Source organism: Petaurus breviceps, unplaced genomic scaffold (assembly GCF_028583685.1).
Source record: "Petaurus breviceps papuanus isolate PSGF00001 unplaced genomic scaffold, PetGlider_PUasm1.0 90895, whole genome shotgun sequence".
In the NCBI taxonomy this organism is placed as follows: Eukaryota; Metazoa; Chordata; class Mammalia; order Diprotodontia; family Petauridae; genus Petaurus; species Petaurus breviceps.
Genome location: NW_027187372.1, coordinates 31,015,360 through 31,033,351, shown reverse-complemented (window position 1 = coordinate 31,033,351; position 17,992 = coordinate 31,015,360). Strand labels below are relative to the sequence as shown.

At 44.0% G+C, this 17,992-nt stretch overlaps 1 protein-coding gene across 1 annotated transcript in view; it reads right to left on the bottom strand.

Moving 5' to 3' along the window:
- NFASC (neurofascin) overlaps positions 1 to 17,992 on the bottom strand; it is a 98,739-nt gene that overhangs the window by 70,003 nt on the left and 10,744 nt on the right. Inside the window, exons 2-5 of the mRNA XM_069074661.1 lie at positions 16,499 to 16,604; positions 14,343 to 14,539; positions 13,586 to 13,708; positions 11,657 to 11,827 (exon numbers count right to left, since the gene is read on the bottom strand). Of these exons, the coding sequence (XP_068930762.1) occupies positions 11,657 to 11,827; positions 13,586 to 13,708; positions 14,343 to 14,539; positions 16,499 to 16,604 (597 nt within the window). The remainder of the gene's footprint in view (positions 1 to 11,656; positions 11,828 to 13,585; positions 13,709 to 14,342; positions 14,540 to 16,498; positions 16,605 to 17,992) is intronic.

Below are 17,992 nucleotides of genomic sequence, written 5' to 3'. Positions count from 1 at the left end.
ACACACACACACACATACACACACTACAGGGTCTTCTACAATGGGTTAATTTTGATTTTCAGCATCTGTCCTTTTGGAACTAGGGGATGTTGATACCTAAAAGCTTTCACTTCTTCTCACTGCCACTGAACCCTCAGGCCCATTCATCATGATGGTGCAAGATCAAAGGTGTTCAAGAAGAGTGGAATTTCAGAGCAGAGAGGGGACTCTTTCTATAGGGTCTGTGAGTTCTTAGATGACAGGATTATAGGACTGAGAACTAGGGCTGAAACGATCCTCAAAGACCTGATTGGAAATTCTCTCCAGGTTGGAGGTTGTAACCCTGAAACCCAATTTGTGACTGTCTGACGATGACTAGGAAATGGTAGCGCACATACATTTGACTAGCAAAGTATTAAGAATGGTAAAGAGAAACTATGACCTGTGGTTGACTGCAGCAGGAGAGATTTAGGGGAGATTCCAGGAAGCCTGGAACCAAGGATGTTTGTTTCAAGTGTCCTCTAGGTGAGGGGCTGCTGCAAATTGTCTCCTAATTCAATACTTCAAGGACCTATAATTTCTTCTGTCTGCTCACCCAGAGCAGACCCAAATCCCCTCTAGGTCTCAGCAGATGGTTTTCTTCACTTCTGGGGCCAGCAACTCACCACTTAGTGTCTTACCCTTCAGTGATGAAGCTGAGGTGGTTTGATTCTCAAAGAATATAGTCTGTTACCAGGCCCATAGTCAGGCCTTTTCTAGACTTCAAGATCCCAGGGCTCCTACCACACCACTATGAGGCATCAGAGAGGGCCTTGGGTGGAGGCACCATCATATAAACTATCAGAGGACATAGTAATTCTTAGAAAACAGCTGGAGTTCTGGTGAGGAAAGGGAGGGAACTTTTAGGACTGACTAGTTCATCTGTATTCAATGGCTTGAAAACATGGACAAATATTAGTCACCAATACTACCTACGTCTCTCCACCTGACTTTTTCTTCTTTCTGGTCTCCATCTCAATAGCAATATGGCTGGTATTAGTGTGCATAGTGTCCATAGTGCTGTGTGCAGAAACACTGGGGGAAACAGTTTGCTGGTGCAAATGGCTTCTTTCTGTACTAAGTGACACTTTTCAGAGGACAGTGGTACTGAAGGAGGCAGCTGAAAGGGACATATATTGGCCAGGCCTCCTCCGCAGCAACTTCTTTGCCCAAATCAGAGACGTTGCAACCAAAAGCAAAAGACCAAGTAGAAGAACCTGCTGAATTTAATAAACCTAGTTATGCACACACTTCCTCCCAAATATTCTTTAACTACTCAGAATTCTCATGCCTTTGGCTGAGTCAACCAGTGCTAGCTGGTTCTTAAGTAAATTGGGAGAGCTGAGCTGCAAAGAGGAGCCTGTGTGGATTAGAAAGTCTTTCAGTGTGTGAAAAGGCCCGAGGGGACACAGAAACTTGGAGAGACATCAGAAGGATGATGCAGATAATTAAGGGATGATAGGACAAGATCCTAGACCTACAGCTGAAAGGGCCTTAGACGTCATCTGGTCCAAGGCCTCATTTTACAGAGGACGAAATGTGATCAATCGCAGGTGGAGGGATTCAGGTGAAATTCTAGCATCAGAGTCAATGGTCTTGGAAGCCACTGGAGGGAGCCAGTGGAGGGAGGTTACATTACTTCCATCCCTAGAGAAGTCAGTGCATTCTGAGGGATTTACATTATATGTGATCAATATCTTCTTGAGAGGAAATGGCAAACCACTCCAGTGTCTTTGCCAAGAAAGCCTCAAATGGGGTCACAAAGAATCGGACACAACTGAAATGACTAAATGACAACAAGAATCTGCTTGAGAGGAAGTGATGATCAGGGCACCACCTACTTAATTAGAGGCGTCAGAAGTCACCTATCCAGCAAGGACTAGGGTTAGCCTAGTAGTAAGAGGAGAAATTCAGTGATTTCCAGATACCTATTCCAGAAGCACTAGACTGCATCATGCTGTCTGGGTCACCTTTCCTGCTCCTCAGGCTGGAGTCCTCTTGCTACCCAAGTCCTTGGCACTGTCAAATGGTTCAACATCAGAACCTAATATGATTTTATTGGTCAAATGACATTAAAGAAGAAGTTGAAAATCATCTGTTTTGCTGCTGTACCCTTAGGACCATGGGGTTTTTCTACCTGACTTGTAGTTAAAACCTTCCCTATGTTTTATTCCATTCATCATAAGCTCCTTGAGGGCAGGGCCTGTCTTTTTCTTATTTGTTTCTCTAGCACAGTGCCTGATACATAGTAGGTGCTTAATAAATGTTTATTACTAATTATAATTATATAATATAATTATAAATTATTATTAACTATTGTCTCCTCCATTAGAATGTAAGCCTCTTGAGTGATTCTTACATTTGGATTTGTTTCCCCAGCACCTGGTAGGGTGCTTTGCACATATGTCCATAACTAATGCTTCACTCATTCATTCACACCTAAATCACTATCTCAGGGAATCCTAGTGCTGAGCTACAGGACACATCTGTGACTAGAGAGAGATGATGCTACGTAAGTACATCTGATGTCTTGACTGTTGCTGTATTCCGTTAGAGACCTTCAGGCTCCACAGAGGAGATCTGGGCCATCAGGGGATGCCCTTTCCAAACTTCCTGAGCTCTCAACACTTGATAAGTAACCAAGTGTTGATAAGCAATTAAGTAATAAGCAAAACCCCTTCTGCTACAAAGGACTGACCCAGATTGCTAACGCACTTACATTCCCCCACTCTCACCTCCACCATCAAAAATGTATCAGGGATACATTTGGTTACCAAAAGGATAGAGCTCAAGGAATCTGAAGGAAGAAGGCAGCCAGTAAGAATGCCTGATCCAAGCCACCTCTGCAGCTTTGGAGTCTTAAGACAGTATCTCCATTCCAACCTTCTACTTTTTTTTGTTTGTTTGTTTGCTTTTTGGAGGGCAATTAGGGTTAAGTGACTTGCCCAAGGTCACAAGGCGAGTTTTTGTGTTAAGTGTCTGAGGCCGGATTTGAACTCAGGTCCTCCTGACTCCAGGGCTGGTGCTCTACTCACTGTGCCACCTAGCCAACCCTCAACCTTCTACTTTTAAGGTTCCCTAAAGGAGAGGAGACCACAACCACCTTTTTGCCTGCTCCCTCCAATGTCCGATCCTTCACTGTCAGGAAGCTCTTTTTCGTGTCCAACTTAAATCCCTGATGCTCTGGCCTACATCTACATCATCTTCTCTGGTCCTTAGTAAGGGTGGAAAGGATGTAGGCAGGATCCTCTGCACAGCAGCAGGAGGGCTACCCCTCAGTCTTTTATTTTCCAGCTGTCCTAACCTTTCTGTCCTCCACAGGTTTGGCCCTCACATCTCTTACATATCTGTTTCTCTTCTCTGATTCCTCAAGATCCCCACCGCCTCCTTAAGTGATGGACCTCAGAGCTGCACACATTACGGTCAGTCACCAACCCCTGAGTGAATTATACACTTGTTAGAATCTCCATAGGAAGTCTAGAATAATAATAACTAACATTTATATAGCACTTTAAAAATTTCAAAGCACTTTATCTCATTTGAGCCTCACAATAACCACATAATGGAAGTCCTACAGATATTGTACCCATCATACAGAGGAATGACTGAGGATCAGAGAGGTTAGGTGCTTTGCCCACGGCCACACAGTAAGCTCTTCCCAGGTCCTAATCCAGTCCTTAATCAGGACAACTTGCTCCAGACACTTGGGAGTATCTCTGGCTCCCCTTTGGTCACTGTCAGTTGGCATGTGGCACCTGTCTAGGGGCGACAAACATTTTAATCTATGCCTAAGTGAAATGTGATTGGGAGGAAACTTGCCACTGCTACAAATAAAGAATAGAATATTTTCCCAAGGTGTGCAGAGATGATTTAGGATTATCTCTACCACTGCTTTCTTGTTAATTTATTCAAATTATCATGACTTTTCTATACTCAAGTATGCATCTGATAACTGGAAGGGGACCTGGCCCCTTTCCATACCATGTGCCCCCAATACTATAGTCACTGTTTCTTACCTACAACACCACCAGTATCTTTTGTAGTTGGACTCATTCTTAACCATCTTATATCAAGTACAAAAGTTCAATGACGATGCTGGTACCTGTGAGTGAGTGAGCTTTGTACTGTCCCACCCAAGATCAGATTGTGGTCCTTACTTCCATTTGCCTCCTGTGTCACTCTGAATCAGTGCAAGCTTATCACAACTACTAAAAAAATACTCAAGGCACATGCTCAGCTGATGTGATTAGTAAGTCAGCAATATCATTTTTATAAGCAAAGAAATGCACCTTTGGGCAGGTCCTGTTTTGTAAAATGATGGAACTGGATTGGATGATATCTTAGGCCCTTCCATTCCTATCATCCTATGTCTCAACTAACAAATATAGTATATTACCCTAGGTCTTATTCAGAAAGAGCCCTAGTCCATGCCGGTGCTCAAGGAGCTCCTGAGACGAGGACTGTGGGTCCCATCATCTCTAGAAAACACACTATGCCCAGGCTTCTGCAAATAAAATTCTTGACCAATATATTTCCTGCTTTCTCCCATAGTACTGTAACTCTCTCAGGCAGAACCTCAAAAGGGCTGCAACTATTTGGTCCTAAGCCAGAGCTGCTACCTTTCCTTCCCCCACTCCAGACCCCCAACCACTGTTTATATTAGCACATCACAGTCCTGACACTTTCAATCAATTCCAAGTCCACAATGACACCCCCAGGGAGTCTGCAGCTTGACTCAAGCTTCTGAGCTTTAATTGATGAGTGGGGGCCAGCTGCTTCCCCAGAGCTCAAAGAAATGCTCTTCCTTTGCCCATTCAAGGGAAAGAAGAAATTACTGAGCTTCAGGGGGAGTCCTTTAGGACTGGAAATAGTCAATCGCCTATCTTCCCAGGTTGGATAACCATTTATATGTTGAAATAAAGGAATATGACTTATTATATAATACCATAGAAATCTGAGTATATGGGATCTTAGATATTTTATAATCCAGGGTTTCTTAACCTGGGGTCAATGATTTCTTTTTACTTTGATAAACATATTTTAACCTAATTATTTCCTTTAGGATACTGTGTGTTTTATTTTATGCGTTTAATAACCATGATTCTGAGAAGAGGTCTATACTCTTCACCAGACCAACCAAGGGGCTCATGATACAAAAAGGTTAAGAAAACCTGATCTAATTCAGCTCTCTAAGTTTATAAATAAGGAAACTGAGACCAAGAAAGGAGAATTAGATTGCTCAGGGTCTCACAGGTAGCAAATGGCAAAATTGTCCTTAAAATCCAGATCTATCCCCCAAGTTCAGTGCCTTTATCCCTATAGCACACTGGCTCCCTAGAGCATTTGCATCCTGTATGGTGTGTAGTGGGGTAGGGAAGTATTTCTTGAGTTCTGAGTACTTACCCTCAATTTTCTATTACCTGCACTAACAGAAGAAGGAAGAGAGATGGATAATATAAAACAATGGAAAATCTAATTTCATCCATATTTAACTAGGGAGTGAACTCAGAAGTAGATCTGAAACCCTGGTGAATATTCTCCCTGCCTGGTCTTACAGGCATGGGACCTAGCAATAGGTTGTTGGTGAACTGGTCCCAAGTCACCAAAATAATCCTCAAAACAAATCCATTTTCAGATAATCAAGGGGTGACCTCGTATACACTACAAAATTTTATGTGCTGTCTAAACACTAACAAACATCAAATTTCCTCTCCTTTCTTTTGACTGGTAAGAGAGTGACACACTCTCAGGTCTTCCCAAAGAAACATGGCAAGCACCTGCCACAAATCCCCAAGATTTTGCTGAATTCTCCAAAAGTCTTTGCAGAGCCTGTCCCTGGTTTAAAGTACTCCTAAAGCACAACCCTTTGAGGACTGCTCTGATTTAGGGGACAATGTGCTGCTTGGTGTCTTGCCATCCAATACCCTGTATGTTCCCAACTCCACTAAACAGAACATACAAATGCATTTCCCAAAGGGAAGCAATTTGGAGTAGGCAGCTGGGTACCATTGTCCAGTAGCTAAGGGCTCTTGGACTGGTTAGCTCACAGAGTTGTTATGGAGTTGTCAGTGAGGTTATTAGGCAAGCCCACATTAGGAGTTACTCCCATAGTTAAAGTCTCATGGACTCCACTGTACATGTCAGTGTGATTTCATAAGGATGAATCATTATGGGCATGTTTTGAAACAAACAAAAGAATGGAAGAAAACAGAAGGCAATGGAGAAGTCCAGGGCAGCATAAATAGGAGGAGACAGAAGAGAAAAGGAAAAGCCACAAAAACAGCCATCACTGAAAACCAAAATACTTGGTCTCTCACAAAAGAAAGACATGAAAAGAAGCTCAGAAAAGGAGTTTCAGATTTTTTTGGGTAGTAAACAAGCAATGCAAAGCAGATCAAAAAAGGGGATGAGGGAAGGGAGGTGAAATCCTTCGAGAGATGGAGATAAGAAAATATGATAAGAATGGAAAGAAATGAGTTTCTGAACAATGAGGATAACGGTCGCCACCCTCATCATAACAAACATCTGCACAGGACTTGGTGTTTTCTGAAATGGTGTACACAGAGCTGACATTTGATGCACAAAACAGGCCAGTGAGGTAGACAGGGCAGATGTTATTAGACCCATTTCACAAATGAGGAAGTTTGGTCTCAGAGGAAGTAAGCCTGCTCTTGGCATGCATTTGGATTCTAAATTCTTGGGTTTGAATGCTAGCTCTGCTGCTTATTAAGAAGGAAGCCTGAACCACACCCCAGTCTTCTCATCTATAAAAAGGGGATAAGAATGCTTGGTACCTACTTCATAGCGTTGTTGTGGGGGAGCACATGAGATCTATTTGAAATTTCTGCCTCCCCGTGGATGATAGGATTGTAGTAGGAAGGAATCTTAGATTAAGTCATCGAGTTAAAAACTCTTTCATTTTACAAACGAGGTAACTGAGGCTAAGAGAGGGTAAATATCTGAGGCAGGATTTGAATTCAGGTCTTCCTGACTCCCAATCCAGGGCTCTATCCACTGTGTCATCTAGCTGCCTTGTGTATTTTATAATTGTAAAGTGCTCCATGACTATTATTATGTAATAATAAATATAAATTATATAATAATAGATATAAAACAAAAATATAAAAATAAATATAAAGTATATTATATGTAATAAATTATTAGACTATTTTCAAGTCAATAAACTTAGGCAATCTTCCTTTTAAAATATGATAATGATAATAATAGCTAGTATTTATAAAGCACTTTAAGCTTTGCAAAGCTCCTTACTGCATAATCTCTTTTGATACTCGCAACAATGCTTTGGGGTAGGTGCTAATATTATCCCCATTTTAGAGATGAGAATACTGAGACTGATGGAGCCTGTGACTTGTCCAGGGTCACACAGGCTGGTAAGTGTCTGAGGCAGGATATGAAGGCACATCTTCCTGATTCTACTGTGCCACCTAGCTACCCCTCAGAACGGTTCATTCCCTTTAGAGTTCCCTGTTCCTGGGAGACTGGGTCTGTAGGGTTGTTGTAGGTGATAAAGGATGGCCTAAATGGGGAAAGTGTTGATGGGAAGAGAGAACAAAATCCCATCAAATGAAGATTAAGGCCACAGGTGATGGGAAGGTAGTGATGGTAGTAGAGGAGAAATCCTTTTTTTTAAACAATAAAAGACCAAAAGCAGCCTGCATCAATAGTGGGACCAAGATCCCTTAGAAACCTGCACACCAGTCATGGGCTGATAGAGGCCTCAGTTCTCCTCTGGGCATAGGGGCTGCCTAAGAGAAGACTCTCAGCAGAAAGATAAGAAGACATCGAATATTTCATGGACAGTTTTCCCAACTGCTGGTGATGGAGTGATCTGAGCTTTAAAAGTGGGGAGAAAAGCTCAGGGAAGGTTGGGAGTAGAGGAGTGGGTGCCAAGTTCTAGTCTGAGAAATGTTTGCAAATGAAGTCCTGAATCCAAGAGCCAAGAGAGTCTAGAGCAAAAAGGGATTTATTGAGGATAAAAGAAGAGCAGAGACTTGATTCCCAGTGAACTAAACAACCCAATTTGCTTTTGTCTGGATCTAGGATGCCTTTCTGGCCCCAGAGCCCCAGGCAGACTTTCCATCTCTCCTCAAACACAGAGCCATAGTAGTCCTTTGGAAGAGGGTAGGGTAGTCATACAAACGACCCTAAATGTCCTTTTTATCACTAACTCCTTCTTGAATACTGGCTTCAAGTTCTGACAGTAGCCAATGCAGCTGGGGAAGGGGAAGGGGTGGTGATGCTAATATTAGCCAAACTATCATCCCTGAGAATCCAGTAACACAGTCTGCTGCCAGAAGGGGTAGATAGGTGTGCCAGAAAATTTGCATATTTGAATTGAGATCAAAATCCTATTACCATTAACTTCAATAGGGTTGTCTCAACTCTTTCATTATCCTGGGATTTTGGTGTATGGATATACTCTTCAGAAATATATAAGGACCAGAGTCCTGGGGTTTTGGAAGCCCCACTATACGAAGTCATTCAGTTGAACGAAATTTGTAATAAAGGATTTGACCTGTATTAATTAGTCTGCCTTGGAAGAGATTACTGAAGCTTAATAGGGGAAACTCAGACCAATTTCTCTGAGCTTCACGTCCCTTCAAATACTCAATCAACAATTATTTATTAAAATTTACTGTGTGCAAAGCACTGTGCTGGACCCTGTAGGAGACAGATAACAAAGCTTAGATAAGACACAGTTCCTGCCTTCCTGTAGCTTCCAATCTAGTAGTGACATGGTTTAATTTGAAGCAGAAGTGGGGAATACAGACAAGTCAGGGATAGAAGACTGAGAGGCAGGGCAGTGTGCAGTGTGGTGGGAGCTGAGCTGTGATAGCTGCATGGTTAAGCTCTGGGAAGGAAGGATCTCCAGGAGCCCTCACTCCTGGCCAGTGAGCACTTTTCTCTTTTTAGAACTCCTTCAAAAGTTCTCAAAGAGAACACAGCTCAGCACATCACATACAACTCCTGAAACACACACAAGAAATCAGAAGTGTCTGAGAATGTCCTTGCTAGAAAGCTAGACAGCAGTGTGTCCTTGGAAGGATCTATAGTTGAATGAGGACTGGACCAAGAACAAATATGTATGTATCTCTTGGAGAAGTTGGTTCCCTCTAGTCCTCCTGCATTCCAAAGTCAAATAAAAATTATATTTGGACTAACCATGCCCTTTCTCCTTTCTCAAGCTGCAGGTAACCAAATATTGACTGAGATGACATATTCTCTCTATAAATATAAATTTAGGAGCCAGTGGGTTGAAATGGTCCTTTTGAGTCCTTCCTTTCTTTCTATCTGATTAACCCCCACCTCTCAGCCTTCGTTTCAAAGGTCTGAGAAAAATTCTGTGTCATCAAAATGTCTTAGCCTTCAAGTCCAAAGAAGGCACAGTGGTGTGTATCCATTTCTGGATAATGGCAGCCAGTGCTGGGCTTCCCAGTCAAACCTATCCCTAAGAACACTCCAGGAAGCTGGAAGTCTCTCCCAGCCAAAGTGGAAGGGAGGAAGTACTGACGCCCTCTTACGTGGGACAGGGGCATCTCCCTTCTAGGTTCTGGTTCTGAAGAGAGGTTCTTTTCAAGCAGCTAAGCTCTGCCGAGGAATTGCTAAGTCACCCATTTCTGGCTGTAGTCTGCATTCTTCTCCTCTTGGTCTCTTCTTGTCTTCTGGACTCTAAGCAGGGGGATTTCTTAGCGCCATTGAGGTCATCTCATATCCCTCCTTCTAGGCAGGAGGGCTCCCTCCCACTGTCTGTGGAACATTTAGCGGGGAAGGCAAAGAAAGTTTTAAAATTCAAAAGAAAAAGAATTTGATATTCTTAGTGAATATATAGAGTTCACCATGTACTTTCTTTTCATTCACTCAAAACATGGCTGCTATCCTCCATCATCCCGGTAGATTGAGGAGTGTGGTAGACCACAGTGACTCATCCTATATCTACCTACATGGTCCCATGGCTGCCAGGCCTACCCTTGCCTCGCTGGGACCACTCAAATGTCCTAGGCATTGGACTGTCTTCCTTCAATCTGCCAATTGGAGAGGGCCTGTCCTGGCATGGGAGGTGGAGGCATTTTAGGCAACCTAGATTTCTTCTCTGGGGAGAGGTTTCTTCCTGGACTTGGCAAGAGAAGGAAACAGGAGGGATGAGTGTGTAGGGAATAGGGAATGAAGCTGGGAAATGAACCCAAAGAGTCCCTGCAGCTATTCTTGGGTCATGGCAACTACAAGGAGCCTCCAGCTTGAGATCAGTTTCCCAACTTGCTCTGGTTGGGACAATTCCTTATTAAAATTGGACTTGAGGCCTTCCAATGCTACTACTACCTGCCTAGCTTTTCCCAGTGGTACACAGTAAGGAGTGGCATGCTTCTCAGAACAGAGTGATTGATTAAGGACTGATTAAAACAGCATCACATAGTGTTATGGGCAAGGACAAAAAGAGAAGACAGGGAGAAAGAGAGGGAGGGAGGCAGAAAACAATAGGAAGTGGGACAGAGTAGTAGACACTGGAGGGGGTGACAGAGAGAAAGAGGAGAGGGAAGAGAAGATTAAGGGCAGCATAAAGAGGAGACAGGGAAGCAGGGCCTGAAAGCAGAAGACTGGGAATGGAGTAGGTGGCAGGAGGGGCAGGAGGAGACAGATGAGCTAAGAGTTAGGAAGCCATCCGTTCTGGGTTCTCATTAAAGGCAGAGATCCCCTCATACACTTTTTTTGTTGTTGTTGATGTTGTTTCCAGGCAGCAAAAAAATAAAGAAAAAGAAACAAGAACCCCAGATTATGGGTTCTCCAAGCCTAATTGGGGGAGTGGTTTAGTAGTAGACAGTCTCTCACCCCATCCTCACCCCTATCATGGAAGCCTCTCAAACAACCATGGTGACTTCAGGAAGCAGGGAGAATCAGCATCCCTCTTCTATAAAACCTGTCTAAGGCACCCCTGCTTGCTCTCCCTCCCTCCTCTGCCTCCCCCAGGCTCCCTTCTAGTCACTGTTCAGATACAGAATAGAGTATTCCCAATCTGAAGCAGTGAATTGTGCAGTTTAAGTCTTCTGGGGACTCTCCAAAGAAAGGAGCTCAGGAAATCCAATCTTGGGTGGGCAAGTGAAGGAAGAAAGCCTTTGAAGATCCCCTGTGGCAAAGGTTTAATACCAACCCAACTTTTCCTTGCCGCTCAGCACTTCTCTAGGCTGCCTGCCCTCAGGCAATGTAGGCTCAGAGAATGCAGAGTTTTATATTAGCCAAATAGAATTGGAAAGGAAAAACTATAATGGTGGTGGTAATAATGAGGAGGATGACAATGCATTCCACAGCAAATACAAAAGGACTTTTGAGGAGAGATCATTAAAAATTGGCCGGCCCAATTTCTGGCTAGACATTTAGCATGTGGTGGTGCTGCCAGGCGACAACTTAGGAAAAGGTTAAAGGTCAACCTCAGCTTTGGGTCTTATGATACCCTGATCTCAGGGCATAGAAAGCAGTTTCAGGAATAATGACTATGGGATGCCCCTGGAAAGACCCATTAGAAAAAACCATGAGGACTAGCCTGATTGGAGCCCCATCCCTTCCTCTCCTGCCTACGCAACTCCTACCTACTCAAGTCTCTGTTCCAGGCGTTGGCCATACTTACTGGTAAGGACCTTGAGCGTGAATGGGTTTTTCTGCTGGATGGTGTGGGTAAAGTGGAAGCGGGCATTACAGCTGTAGTCAGTCTTAGCATCCTGAAGCATCACATTGGAGAAGTACAGATCTCCATTCTGGCCTTGGGAGACACGTTTGTCCTGGTTAATAGGCTCCATAGCTAAAATAAGGAAGCACAGGGTTAGAAGGTCCTTGACCCAGGTTCTTTCTGTCCCACATAGGCAGTAACAGAGCCAGGGGCCCAGAGGATCATGATTCTCGTTGCCAAGGGCAAGATCTTATTGAACTGAATTGATTATAGGATTTCAAAACTGGAAAGGACTTCGAGGTCACCTAATCCAAATCCCTCATATTCTAGAGCAAGGGAAAACTGACTCAGAGAGGTTACATAGGTTAAAACCAGGACTGAAAGCCAGGCCCTCAGACTAAATATAAGCAATATTTTGTTGACTTTTGTTGTTGAGTCGTTTCAGTTCTATCTGACTCTTTGTGACCCCCTTTGGGTTTTCTTGGTAAATATACTGGCATGGTTTGCCATTTCATTCTCTGGCTCATTTTATAGATAAGGAAACTGAGTCAAAAAAGGGTTAAGTATCTTGCCCAGGGTCACACAACTAGTAAGAGTTTGAGACTGGATTTGAACTCAGGAAGGTGAGTTTTCTTGACTCCATACCTGGAACTCTATATGTTTAAATCCCAAGACTGGTCAAGAGCTATCCATCTGGGAGAGTAACAACTGATTTAAGCTGAATGGCTAAAGAATGCTAATTTCATTTCCATGTTTATCAAAGGAATAAACGAATATGTATATTACTCCCTCTCCCCAGTCCCTCCCCTTCCTCTCCATTACAAGTGATGTATCTTGCAGGAGAAATTAAGATTCAGAAAACCATGCTCTTGGCAAGAATATACTTGTAAGGCTGCATAAAGATGGACATTCTTTTCCTGATTTTCTAGTATATCTTTCCAAGTATTTCATTCTCAATTAATAACAATAAAAATAATAGCTAGCATTTAGTTGTTGCTTTAAGACTTGCAAAGTACTTCAAGGGGAAGGGCATTATCTCATTTGATCCTCACAATTCCTCTGTGAGGTCGGTGCTATTATTATTTTCATTTTGTAGATGAGTAAACTGAGGCCAAGAGAAGTTGTGACTTGCCCAGGGTCACACAGCTAGTGTCTGAGGCAGGATTAGAACTCGTCTTCTTGTCTTCAAGTGCAACAGTCTATCCTTTGCACTGCCTATGCTCCTAATGATGCCATGGTAGTGAAGTGTGATCCCTGCATAGGCTTGTTAATTCTACACAGAGCATAATGCTGGTTCATAGCCATAGACTTGGCCTCCAAGCCCAGCTAATGTCATGGTCACAGGGGAACCAAAAGAGAGAAGGAAGGTGGCTCAGTGCATAGGGAAAATGACTCAGAATTTGTGCCCCTTCCTCATTTTTGTATGAGCATGTCTTCAAATAAGGATATTTTCCCATTCCTTCTTTAAGACATAACACCTCTGTATCTTATTATACTCACTCTAGTGGGGAGGAGAATGAAGGGGTTAAATAAGTCATTCAGTTCTGTAGCAAGGCAATAACGGAGGCATAAATAGCTTCTAGAATGACAATTCCACATCCCTTTGCTCTCAACATGCCCCCCGCCCCATTCCTCCACAGAAAGAATGAATACTTCTGCCTCTATCACAGTATGTGAAGGCATGGCCTAGCCTAGCATTGAATGCCTTGCCATGCATTGAATGTGTTGACTTGGTATTAACCTGCCTCCTGCTGTCCTGTCCATTGGCCTCTGTTTCCTATGAGACAGTCTTCCCACTTGGAGAATCGTGGTGTTGGCTTAGGTCCTCCTGACTCATCCCAACCCACCTCCCCTCCTTCCTCTTCCTCTTCCCCTCCTAATGAGACTTACAGCTGCTCATCCAAAAGATGACAGGAGAGGGCAGCCCAGGAGGGGGGTTGCACTGGAGGGTGAGGGGGGCTCCCTCTTGAACCACTACAGGATCCAGGTTTTCCTTAGGCCACAAGGGTGACTCTGTGGGGGAATAGAAGGTGGTTGATGAGAACAAGATGGGAGCAGGGAAGAGAGAAAAGGTCAAAAGGAGAGGTGAGGGAGGTAAGAACTGGAAGAGAGAGGAGATCAATGAGGCAGGGAAATAGGGGAGGAAAGAGAGGGTAGAGTGGGGGGGGACAATGAGGGCAGGATGCAGCAGCTGAGATAGGGCAAGAATGAAACTGGTCTTAACTCTGAGTTGAGTCATATTCTTCTTGAATTCCCCACCTCTTGTCATCCTCCACTTTAAACCCCAGTGTCAAATAGTCAGATAGGGGTGTCAGAATGTTTTTATTTTGACTTCTGAAACTTCTTTTACCTCCTCTTAGCACGCCTTCCCCAATCTTAAACACACACAATGGTACATAGATAGAGGGTGAGGGTCTCCTGCCTGGAGGCAGGGGAATGGTGGGATGACCTCAGTGATGCTAAGAAATTCACCTGTATAATTAGTTAGAAAGGCTAGATAAAAGGTGGAATCTTTTTTTTTTTCTTGGACAGAATGACCACCTCAAAACCAAAGTTCCATGGTTTTCCCAAGAAACCATAGCTACCCAGAAATCCACGTAACAACCCTAACCTTATCTCTGCCAGATACTACCCCCAAGCAACTCACTTGACACCTGCAGGAAGATCCTGTTAGATAGGGCCGTCCCAAATTTGTTGCGGGCAAAGCACTGGTATTCTCCCTCATACTCTTCAGGTCGCCCACCACTCCGAAAGTCAATCACCAGTGTCCCTGACCGCCGAAACATTGACACCCGGGGATCCTTGGCCACATTGAAGAATCGGCTATTTCTTGTCCACTGGAAACTGGGGGGGGGGGGAAGCAAGAGAGAGAGACAGTGGCAGAAGAACAGGGAGGGAACCAAGGCTCCAAACTGAGAACACTGAGCATCCTTTCATCAGCTTTTGTGTTCCTATTCTAATGTCAGTCCTCTGAACCCCAAAGCTACTCAATCTACTCTCTCTCTCTCTAGAGTAAGGAACCATCATGTTAACCATGAACTTGGATGGGGAAAAAAAACATTTACATCTTTATTTTAACTAACCTTTAACAAAAATTAATTATTAAAAAGGCAACAATTAATTATAAAGGATTAATTATCCATATCACACATTCATATTGTCCATCATCCATATGAATTAGGAATAGATAAACTACTGTTATGAGAAGGGGTCCATAGATTTTGTCAGATTATCTCCTTACCAAGGCCAGCCCCTATCCTCGCACAAGAGATCCCATTCCTTTCTGTCTTTTCCAGCAGACTGTCCCTTCTATCATCCCCGCTCTTACCAATCATCAATCTCTCCCTGTCTACTGGCTGCTTCCTTTCTGCCTACAAACATACCCACATCTCCCCATCCTCAAAAAACCCTCCTTTGACATGTCTATCTTTGTTAGCTATTACCCTATCTCTCCTTTTCCTTTCATGCCTAAACTCCTTGAGAAGGCCTTCTACAATTGCTGCTTCCACTTCCTTTCCTCTCATTCTCTTTTCTGGCTTTTGACTTCAATTCAATTCAAACAGCTCTCACCAAAGTTCCCTATGTTCTCCTAATTGCCAAATCTAATAGCCTTTTCTCAGTCTTCATCATTCTTGACCTTTCTACACCATCAGCCACTCTCTTCTTGTTTGACTTTTAAATTCTTTCACTACCTGGCCCCTTCCTACCTTTTCAGTCTTCTTACCCCTTATCCTCCTCCTCTATGATTCAGGGACACTGACCTTGCTGTTCCCAAAATAAGATACTCCATCATCTTCTGACTGGAGGCATTTCCCCTGGCTGTCCCCTATGCCCAGGATTCTCTCCCCCCTTATTTCTGTCTCCTGGCTTCCTTCAAGTGCCAGCTTAAAACCTATCTTCTTGGGGAGGCTAGATGGCACAGTGAATAGAACACTGGCCCTAAAGTCAGGAGGACCTGAGTTCAAATCCAGCCTCAGACACTTAACACTTACTAGCTATGTCACCTTGGGCAAGTCACTTAACCCCAATTGCCCCTCCGTAAAGTACTTGCCAATTAAATGAAAACTAATGATGGAAGGTAAGAAGAATATCTCTAATAATAATAATAATATAGTCAATATTTATATAGGGTTTCAAGGCTTACAAAGCTTTCCAGGTTTCATGTGATCCTCACAACTCCCCCCTGAGATAGGCAGGTCTGGTCATTTTTTTTTTAGATAAGGAAACCCAGAGATGTGGTGGGCCTCATCCAAAGTCATCCAGCTAGGGAGGGGCAGGGCCAGAATTCAAATCCAGATTCTCTGGATGCCAAACACAACAGAACAAACATAGAACAGAAAGAAGTGTGTTCTGCAAGTTGGGAAGCCTGTGTTCTAAGATGAATCCCGCTACCTCTCTGACCACAGAAACATGATTTAACCTCTTTAGGACCCCATTCCATCATCAATAAAATGAAAGCCGGATTAAATAAATAATCTCTAGAGGCAGCTAGGCGGTGCAGTGAATAGAGCACCGGCCCTGGAGTCAGGAGAACCTGAGTTCAAATCTGGCCTCAGACACTTAACACTTACTAGCCATGTGACCTTGGGCAAGTCACTTAACCCCAATTGCCCTGCATTCCCCCCTCCAAAAAGGCAAAAAAAAAAAAAACCAAAACAAAAAAAAAACCCTTGTAGTGCTAGCATTCTTTATTTCCCCATCCTGAAAGACAGAGGTCATTTAGAACATTCCCCTCTCAAGGTCCCTTCTGCCCACTCCTCCCTCACTCCCTGCCCCTCATATTTGACCTGCCAATAAACTTACCTGGGTGTAGGGTTCCCCTTAGCTTCACACTCAATGATGATGTTATCCCGAGGGTCCACGATGTAATTTTTCACTGACTGCTTGGTGATGGTTGGAGGTTGAGATACTGCAACAGTACACATAGGAGAAAGAATGGGCTAAGGTGGTGGGATCTCTAACTACCTGTCTGGGGGGGCAGCTGAAATAGGGGGGATGTGGGAGCTTTAGGAACTGAGAGAGGAATTGGTACATGTGTGCATGTGCATGCACGTGTGTGTGTGTGTGTGTGTGTGTGTGTTTGGGGTGTCTGATGATACACTCCAGTCTTAGCTTCACAGATGGGAACTTGAGGAAGGGGAACACAAGGACCTAGCAGACTCCCCTCTAAGAAGGAGTAAGGCCTCCCAGATCTTTGCCAACTGAACAGGCAACACTGCCACTGAACCCTCCATTCACAGAGTGGGTAGAAGCCAGTCCTGGATCATTAGAATTCCATCATGAATCTGGAGTTGGAAGTGACCACGGAGGTCATCGAGTCCAACACCCTTAACTTACTGATGAAGGACTGTGTTTTACCCAAAGCCATGCTGGTAGTAAGTGACAGGGGCAGGATTGGAACCCAGGTCCTCTGACTCCAGAGCTAAGACACTGTACCACTCTGTGTCTCTCAAACAGTTACCAAGTGGTAACTTCTTGTCCTAGAGAACTTCCTGAGGGGATACCCGCTGTTTCTGTGAAGCTATGGGCCACTGGATGCTGCAGCTCCCATGTACTACACCACGCCACCCAGAGACACCAACTTGGGCCTTCACTCAAATCCCAATTTTTTCTGCTTTTTTTGTTTTCTTTCCTTCCTTACAACAGTTTCCATCATATTCTTCCTTTTCCCTCCTATCACAGGAAGAAACTGGGCTACTTGGGACTGTCTGAAGTATCATTGCTTTCCCCTGAAGTGATGTCTATATTTCTCCACTACCACCACCACAACCCTGTAGGGACCTTGCCCAAGAGACCCTAACCTAGGGGAGGCACGCCCATCCAACCCTGAAAGTAGACACAACTCATGAGGGCTTCTAGCATATAGTATTTTTAGGAGGCAGGATGCTCAGAGGGTTCCAGAGGCCACTTGCCCAAGAAGGTGGGCCCTCCTTCCCCCCACCCCCAGCAGGCAACAAGCATTAACCAGGCCCAGAAGACCAAGGGTGGGACTTACGCTCATTTTGAATGTTTGCTGTTAGTTCCGATGGGTTAGCATTGTAGGGGGGAGGGGAGAAAAGAAGAACAATGGTTATCATAATGTCTCACATTTCTACTCAACCCCCAGCATGCAGGGACAGGGGTGGGGATGGAAGGCCAGGAAAGGGCTGTCCCTTTTCCTATCACAAGACTCAGTCGGGGAACTAGGGAGGATACATAGGGAAGAGAGGTTTGATATACTGTGTGTGCCACATTTTAGGAAATTGCCCACATCACTTAATTGGGGGTAGGGAGAGCTGTAGCAAGTTCTTTGGTGTT